The sequence below is a fragment of the Panulirus ornatus genome, chromosome 1, assembly GCF_036320965.1.
Source record: "Panulirus ornatus isolate Po-2019 chromosome 1, ASM3632096v1, whole genome shotgun sequence".
Lineage (NCBI taxonomy): Eukaryota > Metazoa > Arthropoda > Malacostraca > Decapoda > Palinuridae > Panulirus > Panulirus ornatus.
In genome coordinates this window covers 10,131,900-10,154,654 of record NC_092224.1, presented here as the reverse complement: position 1 = coordinate 10,154,654, position 22,755 = coordinate 10,131,900, and the positions used below count along the sequence as shown (strand labels likewise).

The 22,755-nt window shown below is 43.4% G+C and overlaps 1 protein-coding gene across 1 annotated transcript in view; it reads left to right on the top strand.

Moving 5' to 3' along the window:
* Stacl (SH3 and cysteine-rich domain-containing protein) overlaps nucleotides 1-22,755 on the top strand; it is an 898,939-nt gene that overhangs the window by 219,772 nt on the left and 656,412 nt on the right. The window contains exon 7 of the mRNA XM_071674332.1: nucleotides 6,982-7,148. Coding sequence (XP_071530433.1) covers nucleotides 6,982-7,148 — 167 coding nt within the window. The remainder of the gene's footprint in view (nucleotides 1-6,981; nucleotides 7,149-22,755) is intronic.

Genomic DNA, 22,755 nt, shown 5'->3' with positions numbered 1-22,755 from the left:
TAATGAGCGGTGAATATTACCATTGGTGGAGTTTAAACGGAAATGGTCGCTTTGATTTGGTGGTATCCAGTAATTAATACATGTAATTATCTGGACTATATATATCAAAGGTCATTAACGATACCGACGAAAAGAGATACTGCTTTTAGATCGAATAGCTATGTATCAGACATGGTGAATAGAATCTTTTGGTGCCATTTTATACATAGCCATATAGTCGTAATATCTTAATGACATGGCTGAAAGACAAAGTGATTCCTAAGAAGAAAAACGCTTTGTTATTTATCAGTGGATATATAATCTGATGAAGAAGTTTCTGAACTTCAGTTACAACGTCGTCTTTAAAGACATGGTGTTGATTGAGCTTCTCCGGACGGCTACACAGTAAATAGTACAGATCTGCACACAGAGTTATCCATCAGGCTCAGTAACCTTGTAAGTCCAGTGCAAGACTTATTACCCAAAAATACAAAGATTTCACCTGCGAATTCTTCAATAAGCATGATGATCGGAGCGAATACCAAAGAATAATGCTCTCCAGGATATAAAGCTCGCCTGCATAGTGGTGGCGTTATGAGAGAGGGAGCGTGTCGTACTCTGTTGGTGTGCACGACTGATGGAGGTGGTCACCAGTAATGTGGCTCTTTAGCCAGCAGGTTGGCCAAGACATCTCGTATGGTGTTGGTCCACACCACCGGTGGAGTGGTCAGTACGGTAGCCGGTCATGAGGAATGTATGAAGGGAGGGAGGCTCGTCTCCTTCACTAGAATAACGTCAGCCAAGAGGTTGTGATCTGAAGTTTGCCTCGCTTCATAGGTGTCCCAGGGCGCCAGGTGTGGGTTGAAACCTGCAAATCTCAAGGAGTGATGACGTCCACTGTGATCACACGAGGTGGCTGGTGCCAGCAGACGAACTGTGACGCAGGAGCGTTATATATGCCAACTGAATTTGATAGACAATTGTCCAGTGTTGAAGTTCTCTGACACTACGGGGAAGGAGGACTGTCTGATCCGGGTGGATTTTTTGAGGGAATGGGCATTGTTTTGTGGGAGGTGGCTACTTCCTCACGTAGAAGCCTTGAATAGTACTACACTGTCAACACCTATTGTAGGTCTGTCGCACAACAGACTCCCTTATACCCATATATATTTCACTTGTGTCCCATCGTCATTTATTTACAGTTACGTAAGTGAAATTTATTAACTCTGTATCAGACTAACAGTAGATTTGTTCAGAGTTCCTCTGAAATTTGAATCAATCCTCATCGGTCTTCACTTCTCTCATGAGCTCAGCGTCATCCACAGGCTCGACTCCAGTCCTTTTGGCGATTCATTTATCTAGATCAAGAAGAGCAGTGGTTAGAAGATTGAGCCTTGCAACACAGCTGATAACCTCCATCACGCATCGAGCAAGCCACTGTAATGTGTGTCTTGTGTTCTCTTCCATTAAGGTCATCTTTTATCCATCAAAAGAATATCCCCTTCATGCTTGGTCGAAGATCCAGCTCCTTCACCATCGACCCTTGTGGCATGGTGTCAAACTCATTCTAGCAGTCCGGGGTCACACTTTTTCTATTTCCTTTCTGTCCAAAACGTTGCTCACGCTCGCCGACATCCAAGATATTTCCTACGAATGACCAGCTTTTCCCGAATAGCGCGTTGTCATCCATTTGATTTCTGATCATCTTTTCCGGTGTTCTGCTAACCACCTCTGTGGCCGAGAATAATTTTCTGATCACCATTCATCAAGTCAGGTATGACAATTGCCCTCCTCCACACCCTCGACTCTGCACCCTGATATCCTGCGACATATGGAACGATATTTCAAGCAGCCTCTCAAGCGTTCCCGTCCATCCTTCATTAGCACATAGGGCGAGAGTCATCAAAAAACATGTGCCCCTTATATGAGGCAAGATCCTTCAGTAGTCCACTCATGTCTGTCCCGGTAGTTTCAAGTGTTTTACAAGACCTCTTCCTCGTCCTGGTGTTGGTGGCACAGTGTCCTCCACTGTGAACACTGTCTTGAACCTTTCCGTTCAGCTTCGCCCGCCTGTCTCCACCCGATCCACCTGAATCATATATAAGTAGCCATCCACGACAGAACTATGAGTTCCAGCCTGAAGATGGAACAAGTTAGTTCCGGAACGTCGCTACCTTTGGGCAAATAGAAACTGGACGTAGGAAAACAGATAAAGGAAAATGTGTCATAGCTTTCCCCCTCGTATGCCTCCAAGAAAATATCCTGCCTGGCTACACCTTAAGTTAGCATAGAAATCATTTTGTAGAGTTGAACCCAAACCTCCCATTGACACCAAGAATCTTTTAGTTCTCCCTTTTGATAATGATCTTACATCCCACGTTGCTTAAATCCTTTAATTTAAATGTTGCCTTCAGCAACAATAATACTATAAAGAATATCGTAATCAGGAACTCACTAGAAAATTCTCCTGGATGCACCTATAAAGTGCCATGTAGAAATTGTGATAATTTTGATGTTGGGCAGACTGGTGAGGATCTTTTTGTTAGACTATAGCATCATAGATATAGGATAAGAACTGGACAAAAATCAAATCCCTTGTTTAATCACGTTAAAAACTATGATCATTGTATTGACTGGAGTAATGCCATCTCAGCTATTAACTCTTAACTCCAGTACCACGAGAAATATCATTGAATCTTCTTTTATCAAATACACAAATTATTATTACCTTAATATTAGTGAAGGTCTATACAAATTGGATAACTTTATTGTTTGATGAAATTTGTAAACAATTCACCTTCTTGTCCACATAATAAGTTTATGATACGCTCGTTGTCTGTCTTGGACAATCACTTGTTTACCAAATGGCGTCCTAGATTCGTCTCTTCGTTGTATATCAACTGACTGTTACATTTCTTTCTTGTATCTCCCCTGATGATGTGATTATTACATGAAAGTGCACTTGGGAATACCAGTGGACTTTTAAGAATATACTTGATCACGCGCGAAATTGTGATCCTTTCATATATATATATATATATATATATATATATATATATATATATATATATATATATATATATATATATATATATATATATATATATATGTTCTGGAAGGAGGTAAATAAAGTGCGTAAGACAATGGAGCAAATGGGAACTTCAGTGAAGGGGGCTAATGGGGAGGTGATAACAAGTGGTGGTGATGTGAGAAGGAGATGGAGTGAGTATTTTGAAGGTTTGTTGAATGTGTTTGATGATAGAATGGCAGATATAGGGTGTTTTGGTCGAGGTGGTGTGCAAAGTGAGAGGGCTAGGGAAAATGATTTGGTAAACAGAGAAGAGGTAGTAAAAGCTTTGAGGAAGATGAAAGCCGACAAGGCAGCAGGTTTGGATGGTATTCCAGTGGAATTTATTAAAAAAGGGGGTGACTGTATTGTTGACTGGTTGGTAAGGTTATTTAATGTATGTATGATTCATGGTGAGGTGCCTGAGGATTGGCGGAATGCTTGCATAGTGCCATTGTACAAAGGCAAAGGGGATAAGAGTGAGTGCTCAAATTACAGAGGTATAAGTTTATTGAGTATTCCTGGGAAATTATATGGGAGAGTATTGATTGAGAGGGTGAAGGCATGTACAGAGCATCAGATTGGGGAAGAGCAGTGTGGTTTCAGAAGTGGTAGAGGATGTGTGGATCAGGTGTTTGCTTTTAAGAATGTATGTGAGAAATACTTAGAAAAGCAAATGGATTTGTATGTAGCATTTATGGATCTGGAGAAGGCATATGATAGAGTTGATAGAGATGCTCTGTGGAAGGTACTAAGAATATAAGGTGTGGGAGGCAAGTCGTTAGAAGCAGTGAAAAGTTTTTATCGAGGATGTAAGGCATGTGTACGTGTAAGAAGAGAGGAAAGCGATTGGTTCTCAGTGAATGTAGGTTTGCGGCAGGGGTGTGTGATGTCTCCATGGTTGTTTAATTTGTTTATGGATGGGGTTGTTAGGGAGGTGAATACAAGAGTTTTGGAAAGAGGGTCAAGTATGCAGTCTGTTGGGGATGAGAGAGCTTGGGAAGTGAGTCAGTTGTTGTTCGCTGATGATACAGCGCTGGTGGCTGATTCATGTGAGAAACTGCAGAAGCTGGTGACTGAGTTTGGTAAAGTGTGTGAAAGAAGACAGTTAAGAGTAAATGTGAATAAGAGCAAGGTTATTAGGTACAGTAGGGTTGAGGGTCAAGTCAGTTGGGAGGTAAGTTTGATTGGAGAAAAACTGGAGGAAGTAAAGTGTTTTAGATATCTGGGAGAGGATCTGGCAGCGGATGGAACCATGGAAGCGGAAGTGAATCATAGGGTGGGGGAGGGGGCGAAAATCCTGGGAGCCTTGAAGAATGTGTGGAAGTCGAGAACATTATCTCGGAAAGCAAAAATGGGTATGTTTGAAGGAATAGTGGTTCCAACAATGTTGTATGGTTGCGAGGCGTGGGCTATGGATAGAGTTGTGCGCAGGAGGGTGGATGTGCTGGAAATGAGATGTTTGAGGACAATATGTGGTGTGAGGTGGTTTGATCGAGTAAGGAATGTAAAGGTAAGAGAGATGTGTGGAAATAAAAAGAGCGTGGTTGAGAGAGCAGAAGAGGGTGTTTTGAAATGGTTTGGGCACATGGAGAGAATGAGTGAGGAAAGATTGACCAAGAGGATATATGTGTCAGAGGTGGAGGGAACGAGGAGAAGTGGGAGACCAAATTGGAGGTGGAAAGATGGAGTGAAAAAGATTTTGAGTGATCGGGGCCTGAACATGCAGGAGGGTGAAAGGCGGGCAAGGAATAGAGTGAATTGGATCGATGTGGTATACCGGGGTCGACGTGCTGTCAATGGATTGAATCAGGGCATGTGAAGCGTCTGGGGTAAACCATGGAAAGTTGTGTGGGGCCTGGATGTGGAAAGGGAGCTGTGGTTTCGGGCATTATTACATGACAGCTAGAGACTGAATGTGAACGAATGGGGCCTTTGTTGTCTTTTCCTAGCGCTACCTCGCACACATGAGGGGGGAGGGGGATGTTATTCCATGTGTGGCGAGGTGGCGATGGGAATAAATAAAGGCAGATAGTATGAATTATGTACATGTGTATATATGTATATGTCTGTGTGTGTATATATATGTGTACATTGAGATGTATAGGTATGTATATTAGCGTGTGTGGACGTGTGTATGGGGGTGGGTTGGGCCATTTCTTTCGTCTGTTTCCTTGCGCTCCTCGCAAACGCGGGAGACAGCGACAAAGCAAGATAAATTAATAAATATATATATATATATATATATATATATATATATATATATATATATATATATATATATATATATATATATATATATATATACATATATATATATATATATATATATATATATATATATATATATATATATATATATATATATATATATATATATAAATTAGACCAAACTCATAAACATGAACATGTTTTAGCACATGTGGAGAAACTTAGAAAAAGCAATAATATCCAGTGAAAGGTGTCAGCTTCCTCTGTAAGTTTAAAAAGATCTGTGTAAGGGAAGATCCAAGTTAGATGACCGAATCAGTCAATGTCTTAATCAAATGTAAAAGGAAGACTTACAGCCATTTCAGGTAGAAACAAACAGGACGATTGTGTAGTACATAAGATTCCAAAGAGCTGTTCAGATCATGGAAGAAAAATGTTCAAAAGAGAATTTCTCTCAAATCGAAGAAAACTAGAATCTTTTCAACACATTCGAACTCCCTAAAACGAAAACAGAATCAGAATTAGTATTGGCCCCTTATTAGAGGGAAAATGGCATCCAAACTAATAACAATAATGGAATGGTTTTCTCTTTAAACATGTATTTCTATTCAGTGTTTACAGTTTAAGATTCATGTAGCATACCTCAGGCACAGAACGTATTTTAGGGCACCAAAAACTGAAACGTTGGACGTAGGAAGATACTGAAGACAGAGAAGTACCTAAATGTCTAGATAAACTGAATGTGGACAGGTCTACTAGTCCAGATGATATCTACCCCAGAGTATTGAAAGAAGTACATAGCATTGCCAATTGCTAAAATATATGACAAATTTCTGCAGGAATGGAAAGTGCGAAATAACTGGAGACAACTCAGAGTAACACCCATATTCGAGAAGGAAGAGAAAAGATGCGCTTCGAACTATCGCCCATCAGCTGTTATCCAAAGTCGAGATAAGGTGTTGTCAGGAGCAGTAGTTTTAGACAAAATCGTGAAATGCCTGGAATATAACTGGCCATCAACATTACTATCGGAAACGAAGGTCATGTTTAGCGAAGATCTGAAAGAATTATTTGGTCACTGTACAGTAACTGGGAGTCCAGAATACCATCAGATGTCATGTACTTGGACTTTGGTGAAAACTTTGTCAGGTTACAACTTACAATATGCTTACCACAGCAGTTTGCTTTCTCAACACTGCTTATGTTCTTTCTCAATGTTTTCCTGCCAGGTGATGGGTCGTAGCGAGGGTTGGACGGGAAGGTGCCACCGTCTTTGTCATCCTGTTTCTAACACAGATTAGGTTACGAGCTCAGATGGCCTCATCATGGACCATCCCCTGTTCTTTCCTGTGCTTCGTGTTTAGTTCCTCACCTATGTCCTCACCTGCATCAAGAACCTTCCCTTCTGAGTTCCTTCGTTTTCTCCTCCCACCATCTTCTCTCGCATCGCTTACACTGCAAACTTAAGTAATTAAGATTCGCTCTCTCCCCTCCCACCTTCACTTTTGCTTTTCCTTGAAAATTGATGTTATTGTAGACTTTCCAGCTGCCTTTAATGTCTGGAACGTCCAAACTTTTATGAACCAGGTGTGTCGGTGGCCATTACCCCAATAGCATATGACCAGATCGCGTGGGATTTCTTTTTTCATTCCATTATTTATATGTCAGATAAGTGTGCTTGGTAGTGCCGCTGACATTACTACCTCCTCCTCCTCCTCCCGCAGGACCAGCCCCCTCCAGCGCCTCTCAAGAATGAGCTCGTCCTGGACCGTCTAGCGGCGCTGTCCTCCAGGAACCGATACGACGCTCTGAGGAAGGAGGCCACGGACCTGGAGCGACAGATCGCCCAGCTGCAGGAAGCTCAGGATACGCTGCTTAGGATCCAGCAGAGGTGAGTGGTAGGAGCCAACAATCCCTGGTGATCCATCAGTTGGGAGTGTCTATCCAGTAGTAGTGAGAGCGAGTGAGAGTATCTGTGGTGGCTACTCACATGGGAACATAGTTGACTATAATACTGGATCGTCGTTATCTTTGTCCTTGTTCTTCTCAATCACTTTTCCATACTGGAAGATTACACGTTCACTTTTCTTTTTTTTTTTTTTTGAAGGGAGAACAGTTTGTGCATCGGGTTTGTTCACAGTAGTGTGTCTCTCCTGCCCGTCTCTTATATCATTAGTCATGTCACTAATTAGTTGTAGCAGACGCCGATAGGTGGACTGATTTGTCTGCGAGGAAGATTTTGTCTGGACCTGCGCCACTTTGTACACTGGGTTACCTCAGGAGTTTATCATTACAGCGTGGAAAAGAAATAGAAGGAAAACTTTGTGCGAGTCACCCTTATGGGTATTGAGGTGGAAGATGTGTTGTTACCTGCCTTTAACTACTGCACCACCAGGACACTTGTGATATCTCTTAATACATTAATGAACTTCAGCTTGGCTGCCGCTGGACGATGGGATCAGCACCAGCTTATATTGGAAAGAGAGACGTGATCTTGTGTACAGTAGCATTGAGTCGTGCCCGTAACACCACTCATCCTCTCTACACTTTCCTTACCGACGGGACTGTGAGCCAAAAGTTTTTCCAGGGATCCATCCTTCTACCCATCACGTAAATATTGCAGTTTTATTTTCCTTCTCTCCTCCCTCCATATGCTCTCCCTTTACAACAGCCATATCAGTCTTCGCGTGGAATCCTTGCTAATATATGTGGGTGAAAAGTCGGTAAATATCTCCCATAACACAAGACAGGATCCAATCTAAAGTTATAATCCTCTTCCGTAACACAACCCTCATTTACGCCTCCCTGTAATTCTTTCTTTTATGCCCGCTGCTCATTAACTTCTGCTCCCCTATAGTGCCGCTACTCTAGGGGCCGTCGCTTCATTAATGCTCACTCCATCTCATATTTGATTTAACCAGGACGCTCATATTACTAATCCCTTGCTTGTCATACACACACACTAGAGTCCTGTTGATGGAGGACCAGAGGCTCTCTATTGCAGTCTCTCTTGTGTGCCCGCCAGGTGCATTATTACACAACATAGCTTCAACAAAAAAATTTCATTATCTCGTTAGAATGGTACAAGGTAGCCTCTTCTTCAGACCAGCCTCTGTTCTGCTACCGGATGTCCTTCATACCTCGGGGTCTTACTTGCGTATCATCTTGTATCCATCCCGCACGTTCAGGAAATACAGAGAGGCCCCGCCAGCCTGAAGATGCTCTCCTGACAGTGCTGGGACAGCAGAAGTGGTCAGGAATCTTCTTGCTAGTGGTTGAGATGAGTTTATGACCAGAACAGCAAGAATGGTTGCGTTCCTTCCCTCTAGTACTTTAGGGATTAACTGGCTTCATTAAGACAACAGTTGAGTAGGTTCCCCTCCTGCTGGTGGTTTATTAGCAGTGATGGGACAGAAGTGGGATGGGAACCCATCCTGCTGATGGTTTCTTGGCAGAAATGGGATAAAGAACTCTCTTGCTTATGGTTTAACGGCAGCAGTAGTACAAGAGAGGAGTAGTGGATCCCCGGGGTGGTCGTGCAGTTGTATGTTAGCTGTGATAGGGCAGAGAGGATGGATGAAGAGGGCCTTATTGGTGGTGGCTCTGTTTGATCCCTGGGGGTTGTGAGGAGGCAAAAGTAATTAGAAGCCCTCCTGCTCGTGGCGTCCTCGACATGTGGTAATGACAGAGGGGCAGTGTTGGGTGAAAGCCCGTCTGGCGTCCGTGCATTGGCAGTTACAGGGCACTAGAGGTGAACAAGGGTCTTCCTGTTGGTGATACTGGTGTTTGAGTGTGTTGCGAGGCAGCATATGAGTTGGCACCCCTCCTGCTGGTGGCTTACTGGCGGTGACTAAGCTAGCAGAGGTGGTTGGCGGGGGATTGTCCTGTTGGTAGCATATTAGGAGTGGTGTAATAGTGAAGTGGGGTCTCTCATGCTGGTGGTTTATTGACAGTGGCAGGGGAGCAGTGATAAGTTAAGGCTCTCCTCATGTTCATTTACTTGGCACTGACACTGCAGCAGTGGTGGCTGGAGGCCTTTTTCCTGTGGTTTATTGGTAGAGATAGTGTAGCAGTGGAAGTGGGGTCTATCATGTTGATGGTTTATTGGCGTCACGAAGTAATAGATATGGATGGGGACCTTCACTCTGGTTAATTCATGGGTGGAGGCCTTCCTGCTGGTGGTTTATTGGCGGTGACAGTTTAGCTGTGGGTGTGGGGCCCCTTCTCCCAGAGGCTACTTAGCATAAAGGAGAAGTAGAGGTGAATGGTCGCCCTCCTGTCTGTAGTTTATAGAGAACCAGGAACCTTCTTGTCTGTAGCATAATGGCATTGAGGGAGGAGCAGGAGTGGATGAAGGCCCCTCCTTTTGCTGGTTTATGGGCAGGGAAGAAGTAGGAAGGTTAGTGGACGCCCTCTTGTTATCGGTTTATTGAGAGAATCAGTGCATTGATATTGGACTCGAGCCCTCCCGTTGGTAGTGAGTGAGTAGCAGGGGTGGGTGGAGTCCCTCCTTCAGGTTGTTTAATGGCAGGGCAGTGGTAGTAACTGGAGGGACAATCCCGTTGGTACCATGGCAGCGACGGAGCCCTAGCGGAGGGGATGGGCCCTTTATGTTTTTTGTTTTTTATGGTAGCTGAGTTGGCAGACATGAAGCAACAGAGGTGGGTGAAGTCGCTCCTGCTGTTGGTGTATTCGTAGTGACGGAGCATCAGAGGTGGATGTGGTCACTTCTGCTGGTGGTGTATTGTAGTAACGGATCAGCAGAGATGAATGGGGTCTTGCTGGTGGTGTATTGTAGCAACGGAGCAGCAGAGATGATTGTAGTCTCTCTTGCTGGCGGTGTATTGTAGTAACAGAGCAGCAGAGATGAGTGGAGTCTCCTGCTGGTGGTGTATAGTAGTAACGGAGCAGCAAAGATGAGTGGAGTCTCTCCTGCTGGTGGTGTATTGTAGCAACGGAGCAGCAGAGATGAGTGGAGTCTCTCTTGCTGGTGGTGTATTGTAGTAACAGAGCAGCAGAGATGAGTGGAGTCTCCTGCTGGTGGTGTATAGTAGTAACGGAGCAGCAAAGATGAGTGGAGTCTCTCCTGCTGGTGGTGTATTGTAGCAACAGAGCAGCAGAAATGAGCGGAGTCTCCTGCTGGTGGTGTATTGTAGTAACGGAGCAGCAGAGATGAGTGGAGTCTCGCCTGCTGGTGGTGTTCTCGTAGTGACGGAACGACAGAGGTGGGTCGGGCTTTTACCTGACGGTGGTGAGGGTACTCGTGGTAAAAGCTGTTTATGGCAGTTGAAGAAAAGTTGCGTAAATGAATAGAATTTATTGGTAACTATTATTATATTGTTTCCTGAAGGTTCACACACACGCATGCACGCACCTCTCCACGTCCTCTTCCCCGAGCTGTCTCTCTTTGGTCTCCCTGGCTGTGCCTCCCTCACTCACGATCATTACTCTGGTTCTCTCTTGCTCTCCTCTCTTTCCTACGTCTTATGTCTCCTCTCTGTTTGTTCTGTTTTGCTTCCTTTCTTATCATGCTCCCTTCTGTCACTTATATCCTGGCTGATGTTTACGTCTCGGCCTTTCGTTTTTGATCGTTTATTTATTTAGATTACCATGAGACCAATATCTTTGAAAGTGTCCTGGTGTTTCCTAGGAACTTTTTAAAGGCTCCTGCATCCCAGGACTGCACTACTTCCAGTAGCAGGGAAATATAGAATCCTTTGGGGTAAGAAGTTGTTGACGAGACTGTACTTCCAGTGATACAGCCTCATCAAAGGTGACTTTTCACCAGCGATGTTACCTCGAGCAGGCGGAGTCCGGTAGCACCTTGTTGGTCGTTGTCATTGCTATGTTATGGTGGATGTTGATGTGACTTGTGGGGTCACATTCTTCATCGATCCATAACTCAGGCCCGAAGTTGGAGTCCTGCATCTTGATCAACATATTGGTTCGCCAACTTTGCCTTACACACCATAGTTTTGCTCTTGTATTGAGGTGTTCAGTGATACCATTATAGATACTTTTCTTCAGTCCTCGGCTCAAGCTCGAACATTGTGAAATCTCGTTTCTGTACGTCATTGACTGAGTTCCCATTATTAGTTCTCGACCACAGGCTTCCCATGTCATGCATGGGTCAGGAAGTTGGTTCTATCGATCTTCAGGTCAGTTTAAAGATGGGACAGGTTCGAGGGTACGGATGTCCATATATAAATCCTTCACTTCTCTAAGTTCGAATCGAAACCAATCGGCAGTGAGGACATCATATCCAGGTACTCCATCCCTTCTGGCTATGCGCTTTCTAGGTTCTCCTCAGCGTGACCTGTACATTGTTCGTATCTCCTCGTTGCCATCAGTGCATCTCTTCTTAAGCCTTCCAGTTGGTCTCTTGCCTTCAGGTTCCTACCAGGATCTTCGTTCAGTCCTTTCTTTGTTCATCGTGATTACAGTCTTTACGAAGTCAGGCTCAAGGTGACCACACTAGGTGAGACCATTTGTACTGATCTTGGCGAAGGTCTCATTGATTGGAGACGAGTTTTGCACCCACACTGAAAGGTATTCGAAGGTCTCAGCGTTTGGCTTCCAGTCCCGAGGTTTGTCGAACAATTTTGGTTCAACTTAGTGATATAAGTATGTGTAAGGAATCTTAGCTCAGGCATCAGGACGCGGCCGTGTTCCTTACCTTACCATCTTGCCTGTGACAGTAACACGTTCATAGTAGCATTGACATATCATGGAGGGCAAAGGTTTTAATTCGGATGTTCTCACGCGTAAAACAGGTTTATTGTTTGTTAATTTGTCTTACTCGCTGACGGTTGGTTTAGAGGGATTCCGCTGATATATGACGATCTGTAAGCTAGAATTTCATATAACGGAAGGCTATCAAAAGGGGGAAAATAGGCTGTAGAGCTTTGTGATGACATCGGTTTACACCCTTTTGGAATGAGGAAAGTTCATGCGGGACACCACTTTGCCACGCACAGATCCATCTCTGTAAACCTTTCTGGGGAAGGGGAGGCATTGTCACCAACGTTGTTGGCACCGTAAAAGGAAATACCGTCAATGTGTTCAAAAGATTTCCGTTCGTAACTCCCACTCTGTTGCTTTTGAACTCTCTCCAGTGTTCAGGACATGAAACCCTCAAGCAGTGATCACTGTCTGTTGCTTATCCGTCTGGTAGGTTGGAATATTCGATCGCAGCTGTGAGGATGATCGAAGAAGGTACGTTGGGTCGAAGGTTATGGTCCCATTCACATTTCCCTTGGCCTCGTCCATTCTGTTGGGGATGACTATGAAGGTTGTCAATCGTCCATACGAGCGTGTGTGTCACTGCCGTCTCAGGATGATGAAAAACTTCTCCCATGACCTTTGTCGCGAGTGGACGTGTTTCTCTCAAGCTCCTAGTTCACAGCTGTCACACGAAGAATGACGCCTACTGTACGATGTGGCTGTCCTGGCTGTGCCAGGGAATTCACCCGGGGACTTGCTCATTAAGGAAGACGGTAAGCGCACTTCTTGTACTGTGCTTTGTTAGAAACATAGTGTTCAGGACTGGAAGAAGAATAGTGAGGCATTAGAGAAACTAGATGTTAGGACGAATCAATGGGAAAGTGATGCGCTCCATGTTACTGCAAGAATTGTCGATGTACAGGAGCGTGAATCATGGGTGATAGATAAGGTGGAGAACTTAGACAATAAATTGGTTGCTGTTGAGACGAAGCATAGGGGAGATGTACCCTCCAGTCTGCTAGGAGTCCTTTCCGGGTAAGAGAAGTTCAGGAAAGGAAGATTATGACACGGAATAAGTTTATTTACTGGAGGATGAAGTACAGGAGGATCAAAATGTCACTCTGGGTGGACATTCCTTAGTCAGGGATCAGAACCAGGTGAACGTTTTGTGTTACGGGGAAGAGGAGAAGTTTGTACTTTCCTGGTGCTGAATTGCAAGATTTTCAGATGAAGTTTGATGACATTGTCTCAAACACTCCCGAGGATTCGACGTTTGTTGTCCAGGTCGAGACAAATGATATAGTCAGTGGAAAATTAGAAGAAATTGTAGGAAAGTGCAGGATCTCATCTGTATGTTCAGAGAGAGCCGTAGGAAGTTGGTGATATTTAGATTGATCAGATATGACATGAATCCCTGTACCCTCAGTAGAATGCTGAGGAAAAAACTGAGAACTGAGGCTCTGTAGGGAAGAGGAAAAAGTCTTTTGTATAGATTTATGGGATCGTTTTAGCTGAGATAGAAGCCTCTTTGCCAAGGATAGACTCCGCTCGAATGGAATAGGGAGAGCTCTTCTTGGTAGAGTGTTAGATGAGAATATTAGGCTCTTTTTTCGATAGACAATAACTGGTTAGATACCAAGAAAATAGGAAAACCGAAAGATGGATTCAAGATAAGAGGGAACATCGCTCGTTAGGTAAACGAGAAGTCCAAGACCTGTCGCAGGAAAGGCACAAGGCAGGTGGGGAACACTGCAGAAGAGAACACCTAGTGGTTACTTCTCAAGTGGTAAAGGTCATTCCACAGGTAGCGTCAGGGGTCAGGCCAGTGGGGATACCTGACGGCATGGGTCAGCTGGCGCCGCCTTTTAGAAACGAGGCAGGTCGGAGGAGAGGCAGAAGAGAGGCGCATGACATGGATTCCCAGGTGGAAGCAGGGAACAAGGCAGGTAGCGACCCAGGGTGGGGCAGTTCAGGTCGAGGTCACGGACTGTGTTCACATAGGCCGATTCCCCACTGCCACTACCGCTGCTGCTGCACATATATAGACTAACGAAAAAAAAAAAAAATGTCAGTCATGAGGTAAATGAGGGAAAAGACTTGAGTGTAACAATCTCGGATGATCTGAATTCAAGTAAGCAAAGCACAGAAGTAGTTGAAAAGGCGAACAAAATTCATCGATTCATAGGAGTGAATTCTGAGTTTATGTTCATGGAAATTATCCTCACTCTTAGAAAGTCATGTTTGCATCCCCATCTTGAATACTGTGTTCAGTGTTGGTCACCCTCACTTGAGGCTCTAGAGACATACACCGAGTGACGCAAGTACAGAGACGAGCCGCCAAGATGATTCCCGGACTGAGAAACGAATCTTATGAGATTTGTTTACTTTAGGAGAGAGAAGGTGAAGGGGTGATCTGATGCAGGCATTCAAAGGCTGAAATGATCTCGATCTAACGACCTATGTACGAATAGATTCGTCTGATTTCACTCATGAGCAAACGTTTTACCTCAAATGAGGAGAAGTACATTTTCTTCAGCAGGATTCACCAAGTAGAGTGGTTAAGAATAGTACCACAGATACGTTGACTTATTGATTTGGTAATTGACTTGAGTCAAATTTACGACTGAAATTATTTGCGCCTCATTAGCCACATAAAAAGTAGTAAATATTTTTCTTTTTTAGATATGTACGTATTTCTATGCTTGCCACGCTAGTCTATAATTTTGATTTCCACTATGATACAGCCTTGGAGGGACCCTTTGGTCTGTTGCTGTTTGAAGTCCTTTGTATTCCGATCCTAATTTAGCGATGTTGTATGGTTCCATGCCTTATCACCAGCTTGTTAGACCTGATATTGAATTTGACGAAAGGATTCATTTTATAGACATTCCACACAAGTATGACGAGCTAGCCATAGTGTGTGTGTGTGTGTCCGGCATGCCTACAGTTTGTGATGGTTTCCTCCAGTTGCGCTTTTATTGAAGTCTTTTTTTTTCCTTCTTTGGCGGGTTGGTCCTCTCTCTCTCTCTCTCTCTCTCTCTCTCTCTCTCTCTCTCTCTCTCTCTCTCGTTAACCTAGTGCCAATAAAAGGCTCCCGCGCCACGTTTTACCTGTCCCAGCTGTATGAGGGAGTTCACCTGAGACTTCCTCATCAGAGAACAAGATAAGTTCGTTTCCTTCGTTTTGCAGGTTAAAAGAGGAGAAGTGAGGAAGAACAGTGAAGCTGTAGGAGTCTGGAGAGCAGGTTGAAGCTGCGAGGAACTTGGGTCAGTGTAAACGTAGTGAGCATTCAGCAGTGGGAGACATTGGTAGTAAGTGGGTTAGTGTAGATACCAGGATGATGATGATCAAGGAAACTATTTTGCGGGTTAGTAGTATCTTCCAGCGAGCTAGGATGATGTGCAGGCCCGCAGTGTGAATTCGGGCTACAGAGGTACCGATCATAGATAGGTTTAATTTACTAGAAGGTGAAATACACAATGATAATTGTTTCATTTTAGTGTGCGACTCCATCCATAGCGGGAGATTAATACATGGAGTTCTGTCCTAAGGGCATTGGGATAAAAGATTTCTGCTCTCTTTGGACCAGAACAGGGATATTCCAAGGGAGTTTGAAACATTATTTTAAACACTCCCAAGGTGCGACTTTCGTTATGTAAGTGGCAACTAACAGTGAAACAAGTGATAGACCAGTGGAAATTGTCGCTAGATATAAGGATCTCATGTGTAGCTTTCAAAATAGAAAAAAACTTTCTTTAGATTGAGGCTGGGGATATAAAGCAGAAATGAGGCTCTCCATAACGGAGGAAAATGTTATCAATATCCATCTTTGGGGTCATCTTACAAGCCTCTGTGCTAGGAATGAACTCCAGTTGAATTGAATCGAGAAAGCCGCCTTGACAGAGCACTGGGTGAAGCTGTCACGGTCTTCCTCTATACACATAGACTAGTTAGGTACCCGGGTCATGGCAAAACCAACACAGAGGGACTTCGGATGATGGGGAACGCTGTAAGACAGGTCAGCTAGACGGAACGTAGTAACTGGCGTAGGTGGGGAACATGGAAGGTAGGGAGTATGGCAGCTAGAGGTCACTTCCCAGGAAAGGACAGGGAAGCATGGTAGTACGGGTACATGGCAAGATATCGGTCAGCCAATCGAGGTTGGAAACGTGGCAGATAAGGAAAGTAGGGCAGTTTAAGGTCACTTCCCGGATAGCATAAGTCACTTCCCAGGGAGTAGTAGGAAAAAAAGCGGGTAAGGAACAGGACAGGCCAGGTCAAAGTAAGGTCACAGACGAAGTTCAGGTAGACTGGCATCTCATTCCCATTGCTGTGTTCAGACACACACACGAGCAAAGATTAGAAGATATGTCAGTGATGAACTAGGCCCAGACGTTTGATTCCCGAAGCTGTCATGAATCGCGAAGCAGAATTAGCTTAGTGCAGACAAGTGCTTGGAACATTATTCTGAGGCGAAATGAAGTGATATCATGCGTTATGAAGGAGAAACTTAACGTTATTGAAGTCTCAGAACTAAAGTGAAGCCCAAGATTGACATCTACTCACAGAGCTAACAGTACGTAGATATAAGCCGATACGCATGATTATCTGTTCAGTGGTACTGCTGACAAAATAATGGCGTCATAAACGGATCCTCCAAAACAATAAGGCGGCGACGTAATGCTGTAATATGAACTAAAATCTGTTGTGAACAACAAGGAAGACATTATTGTAGGTGACTTTAACGAATCAGGTAAACTGGTTTTCTTTATCAGATGATGATCAAGCGGGAAACTGAATAATAAACTTGCCTGAAGACGATTTATTAGACGTAAATGATAAACCAACGTGAGGCGAAACTATCCTCGATCTGGCACTCGCCACTGAGAGAAATCTGATCAACTCCTGCGGAGGAAGGCGAGGCTTTGGCAAATAGCGGCCATAATGATGCTAGAGTACAGGCAGATAAAAGCTTTGAAATTAGATTCATCATTGTCATAATACCACATCACAGACGAGCAGACTTCGGGAAAATAAGACACAAGGCTTCTGATGGTATCTGGATGAAATTTCTTGGTATGAATAGAGTCGAGGAGATGCGTGGTATTTCTCAAAACCAATTACATGTTATTGAGAGTGAAAACGTACCGAGAACGGTGGAAAGAGCCAGGTGAATCCATACCGGTTTGGATGACTGGGGAAAATCGAGGAACTAATTGGCTATGAAGAAAGATATTAGAAATTCGAGGTAATGAAAAACAGTGAAACTCTCCAAGAACTTGTGAATGTACTGAGGGAATGTTTAAAGATCATGAGACAAAATGAACATCAAACAGGAAAATAAGATTTTCATAAATCGTGGAATAACCTGAAGAAATTCTTGACGTATAGAAGACAAAGAAGGAACATACATAATAGAATCACTACTGACCAAAGACTTTAAAGCCATTGATGACAATTCTTTATATACATACGACAAAGAGTCCTGCGTGCCTCAACCGCATAACAAAGGTTTCAAGGACTTGATGAAAAATAAGTAAAGCTAACGGTAATTAAGAGTTGTTGGAGTTCAGATATACTTAACGAAATTAAACCAAACAAATCGACTGGTCCTAATGACCTAGCGTCCAGATAGAAGATCAGACTGTAGTTAGTGTTTCCCAGAACCAACATTGAAACGTAAAATACGTTAAGACTAGAAATGGGTAAATGTCACTCGTGTATATATATGTGTGTGTGTGTTTGATGATAGAGTGGCAGATATAGGGTGTTTTGGTCGAGGTGGTGTGCAAAGTGAGAGGGTTAGGGAAAATGATTTGGTAAATAGAGAAGAGGTAGTAAAAGCTTTACGGAAGATGAAAGCCGGCAAGGCAGCAGGTTTTGATGGTATTGCAGTGGAATTTATTAAAAAAAAAAAGGGGTGACTGTGTTGTTGACTGGTTGGTAAGGTTATTTAATGTATGTATGATTCATGGTGAGGTGCCTGAGGATTGGCGGAATGCTTGCATAGTGCCATTGTACAAAGGCAAAGGGGATAAGAGTGAGTGCTCAAATTACAGAGGTATAAGTTTGTTGAGTATTCCTGGTAAATTGTATGGGAGGGTGTTGATTGAGAGGGTGAAGGCATGTACAGAGCATCAGATTGGGGAAGAGCAGTGTGGTTTCAGAAGTGGTAGAGGATGTGTGCATCAGGTGTTTGCTTTGAAGAATGTATGTGAGAAATACTTAGAAAAACAAATGGATTTGTATGTAGCATTTATGGATCTGGAGAAGGCATATGATAGAGTTAATAGAGATGCTCTGTGGAAGATTTTAAGAATATATGGTGTGGGATGCAAGTTGTTAGAAGCAGTGAAAAGTTTTTATCGAGGATGTAAGGCATGTGTACGTGTAGGAAGAGAGGAAAGTGATTGGTTCTCAGTGAATGTAGGTTTGCGGCAGGGGTGTGTGATGTCTCCATGGTTGTTTAATTTGTTTATGAATGGGGTTGTTAGGGAGGTGAATGCAAGAGTTTTGGAAAGAGGGGCAAGTATGCAGTCTGTTGTGGATGAGAGAGCTTGGGAAGTGAGTCAGTTGTTGTTCGCTGATGATACAGCGCTGGTGGCTGATTCATGTGAGAAACTGCGGAAGCTGGTGACTGAGTTTGGTAAAGTGTGTGAAAAAAGAAAGTTAAGAGTAAATGTGAATAAGAGCAAGGTTATTAGGTACAGTAGGGTTGAGGGTCAAGTCAATTGGGAGGTAAGTTTGAATGGAGAAAAACTGGAGGAAGTAAAGTGTTTTAGATATCTGGGAGAGGATCTGGCAGCGGATGGAACCATGGAAGCGGAAGTGAATCATAGGGTGGGGGAGGGGGCGAAAATTCTGGGAGCCATGAAGAATGTTTGGAAGTCGAGAACATTATCTCGAAAAGCAAAAATGGGTATGTTTGAAGGAATAGTGGTTCCAACAATGTTGTATGGTTGCGAGGCGTGGGCTATGGATAGAATTCTGCGCAGGAGGGTAGATGTGCTGGAAATGAGATGTTTGAGGACAATATGTGGTGTGAGGTGGTTTGATCGAGTAAGTAATGTAAGGGTAAGAGAGATGTGTGGAAATAAAAAGTGTGGTTGAGAGAGCAGAAGGGGGTGTTTTGAAATGGTTTGGTCACATGGAGAGAATGAGTGAGGAAAGATTGACCAAGAGGATATATGTGTCAGAGGTGGAGGGAACGAGGAGAAGTGGGAGACCAAATTGGAGGTGGAAAGATGGAGTGAAAAAGATTTTGAGTGATCGGGGCCTGAACATGCAGGAGGGTGAAAGGCGTGCAAGGAATAGAGTGAATTGGAACGATGTGGTATACCGGGGTTGACGTGCTGTCAGTGGATTGAACCAGGGCATGTGAAGCGTCTGGGGTAAACCATGGAAAGTTGTGTGGGGCCTGGATGTGGAAAGGGAGCTGTGGTTTCGGTGCATTATTACATGACAGCTAGAGACTGAGTGTGAACAAATGGGGCCTTTGGTGTCTTTTCCTAGCGCTACCTCGCACACATGAGGGGGGAGGGGGTTGTTATTCCATGTGTGGCGAGGTGGCGATGGGAACAAATAAAGGCAGACAGTATGAATTATGTACATGTGTATATATGTATATGTCTGTGTGTGTATATATATGTGTACATTGAGATGTATAGGTATGTATATTTGCGTGTGTGGACGTGTATGTATATACATGTGTATGTGGGCAGGTTGGGCCATTCTTTCGTCTGTTTCCTTGCGCTACCTCGCAAATGCGGGAGACAGCGACAAAGCAAAAGAAATAAAGAAAATAGAATATATATATATATATATATATATATATATATATATATATATATATATATATATATATATATATATATATATATATATATATGCCTTGGATTACTGCCTAAGTAGCCTCACTTCAGTCTTGGTTAAAACAGTGGAAAGAAACATAATCAAATTGTAGTTTTTAAATCTTGAAATTATATCTGACATCCGGCATAGTTTCCGTAGCGAAAGATCTTTCTTGTCATTGTGGCTAGATCAGACCTCACTAAGTGTTGCATGAAGGCATCCTCAGTAGGTGGCAGCAGCTTTAAGAACGTAGTCTTCCTGTTGAGGATTCTGTTGACTCTAGTGTTTGCCAGACCAGACGCAGCCACTCCCACATTCTTTGTGTACACAACCATACCAAGTTCCTTGCTTGATTGATGACCTCATCAGCGGGAGACGACTCATCAGCATCAGCAAAATCCTCAAGGGCATCAGTATTGATCATCTTGATGGTTACCAACCAGCCCTTCTTACAAGTTAAGTATGGGTAACTGGTTGTATCCCTTCCACTAAGAGTGGGAGTGAAAGGTAGTGATCAACTTTGAGTTAATCCTGGAGACCTCACAGTTCCATGAACTGTTACATAACTGTGAAGTTCAGTCCATACCCATAATAACAAAGAGATTCTTCATAAGACTAACTGCATTGTAAATACTATGGACTGTCCCATCAGTATCGTAAGTATGTACTACGACACGCTGAGCTGCTGACAGTAGGATCAGTCTTCATATTGTATGTAGATGCAGAATGATTCGAGTTTCAGCTTCCTCTTGACTTGATTCAAACGTCCAGTACACCTATGTCTGAAGTGCGGATTTGGTCTCGTCTTCAATCCCTCCACCTATGTAGAGATGCATGAAGCTCAGAGCTGACCCTTCGATTTCATCTGTGCTCCCCTTTTACGCAGATGGTCGGGCAGTAGTGTGTCGGTGGCAGGATTTAGAAGGAAGTGAGTTGGATGTGGACCTTTGAACTGATCAGCCGCTTGAGCCACTGATAATGGTCTACGTAGATTCTCCAGCCATATGCTGCTCCTCAGCTGTTTTGAAGCCAAGTCTGGTAACAATGATAACAGAGGTCTATTGTGCTTGCACCGTGTGGCACATCAATGAGAAGAGCTTGCCTGAAACTCTGTGATTGCGTCTTTTTTTCATCATTTTGCAAATGACAGACTGTGAACCATGAACACAGCATCGACAACAACCATCCTTTTGCATCTCCACCTGTTACAGCCTCACAGCTTTATCCGCCTGTCTCTCCTGGGACTTCCTTTATCAGGGTGGTCTGTGACCCAACTGATCCTATAAGTCCACCTTCTTCAACGATGGAGGTACATTGTTACGCTCATGGATGCCGAGGTACTACTGGTCGATATCGAGTCTGCTACCACTGGCAAATGACCTCAGTCACTCGAGGAATTACAGTTACTTCATAACAAATGGTTGGCGTTTGTGATCTCTTTACACACTTAACTCGCATTGATGTGGGTGTGGAGTGTGCTAGTTGTCCCCTATGGAGTTGACGGTGATTACCACAAGGGCTCTGTCTCCAGCCTCTTTCAGACGGGTCTGGTCATGGTCACCCTCTAACTGTGCATGTTGCTTGTCACTGTACTGATCAGATGATGAGATGGTGGTGTGTAAGGGTTACTTTTCACTGCTGCCGTCAACCTTGTGATCAAGTCACTGTCTCTTGATACTTTTCTCTCTGGCTACATTCATGATTGGGACTTGACTTATGGTTTCCGGTGAAGCATTTTCCGTTTTCTGCTTACAGCAGCGTTAACAGTTTTTATGTGTATCCATTTTGTGCGAGCGGGAAGCTTCAGTGTAACGTCACTGAGACTGATGTCTTCGTAGACAACAGCGTTGTATGTTTGCTCAAAAAGCCCATCTCGAGAAACTGCATTGTGACGACCAACCATCAGTATTTCTACCGACAAATGTTCTTTCTTTCATCAGTGTCGAGTGTGTATACGAGCGGAGAGGGTTGTTTGGAAGCGTCTTTATCTCATGTTGACAGATTGGTCGTGATTGTTGGCTCTACAAGTGATTTGTAAACGTTATCGACATTTTTCTTTACATTTTTCGTGTATTGAAAGGTCGCCCATTGTAAGCCCAGTGCCCGACTAACAGTAGCTACTTGACAAGGTTGTCCACGTAGGTTTTGTTCCTGGATAACCAAAAATTATATTTAGATGCCACAGTCTTTTCCAGCAGCCCAGGTCTGTTTTCATTAAAAAGAATTGGAAATTGGCTCTTTGGCTAACGCGTAGTTTTGAATAGGGAAGGCTCAGACTGGCTGCGAACGCGGTATGTGCTGTGCCCGTGTGTATATGGGGTCAGTCCATGGCTTCATGATATAGAATAATGACCTCGAACTGGGTCTGGTATCTAGTGTCTCCAAACTTGATGATAGAAGCTAGTTGGTACACCTGGAAATGAACGTGACAGTGAAATAGTTCATCAAGATAGACAAGTGTCAGATGAAATTTACCGCAGAGGTAAAGTTATGCACTTTGGAGATAAGAGTGTTAAAGACTTCCTAATATTCGGAGAGAAGAATGTTAAAGACTGTCAAATATTTAGAAATACGCTTTGCTAAGGAAAATGAAGAGAGGGAATATCGTATTTGTAACAGTCTAGGTATACTAAAGATTGTACAGCAGGAAAGAAAAATAACAGAATGGCAAGGTTTCGCAGCTTGAATATCAATTACTAAACATCACAATCAGTCATAACTCTTTTTAAGGCTTTAGTAAGTCCATATCTTCAACCTGCCGTCTATTTCTGGATCCCAAACTACAAAAAAAAGATGAAAGTAGTCGAACTGTGCACTCTAGAGTGAAGAAGACAAGGGTACATAGTAATTCATCTTTGGTGACAAAGAATAAGAAAAATGGATAATTTAGGATTAAAAAATCACAGTAAGGAGGAGAGTGATTA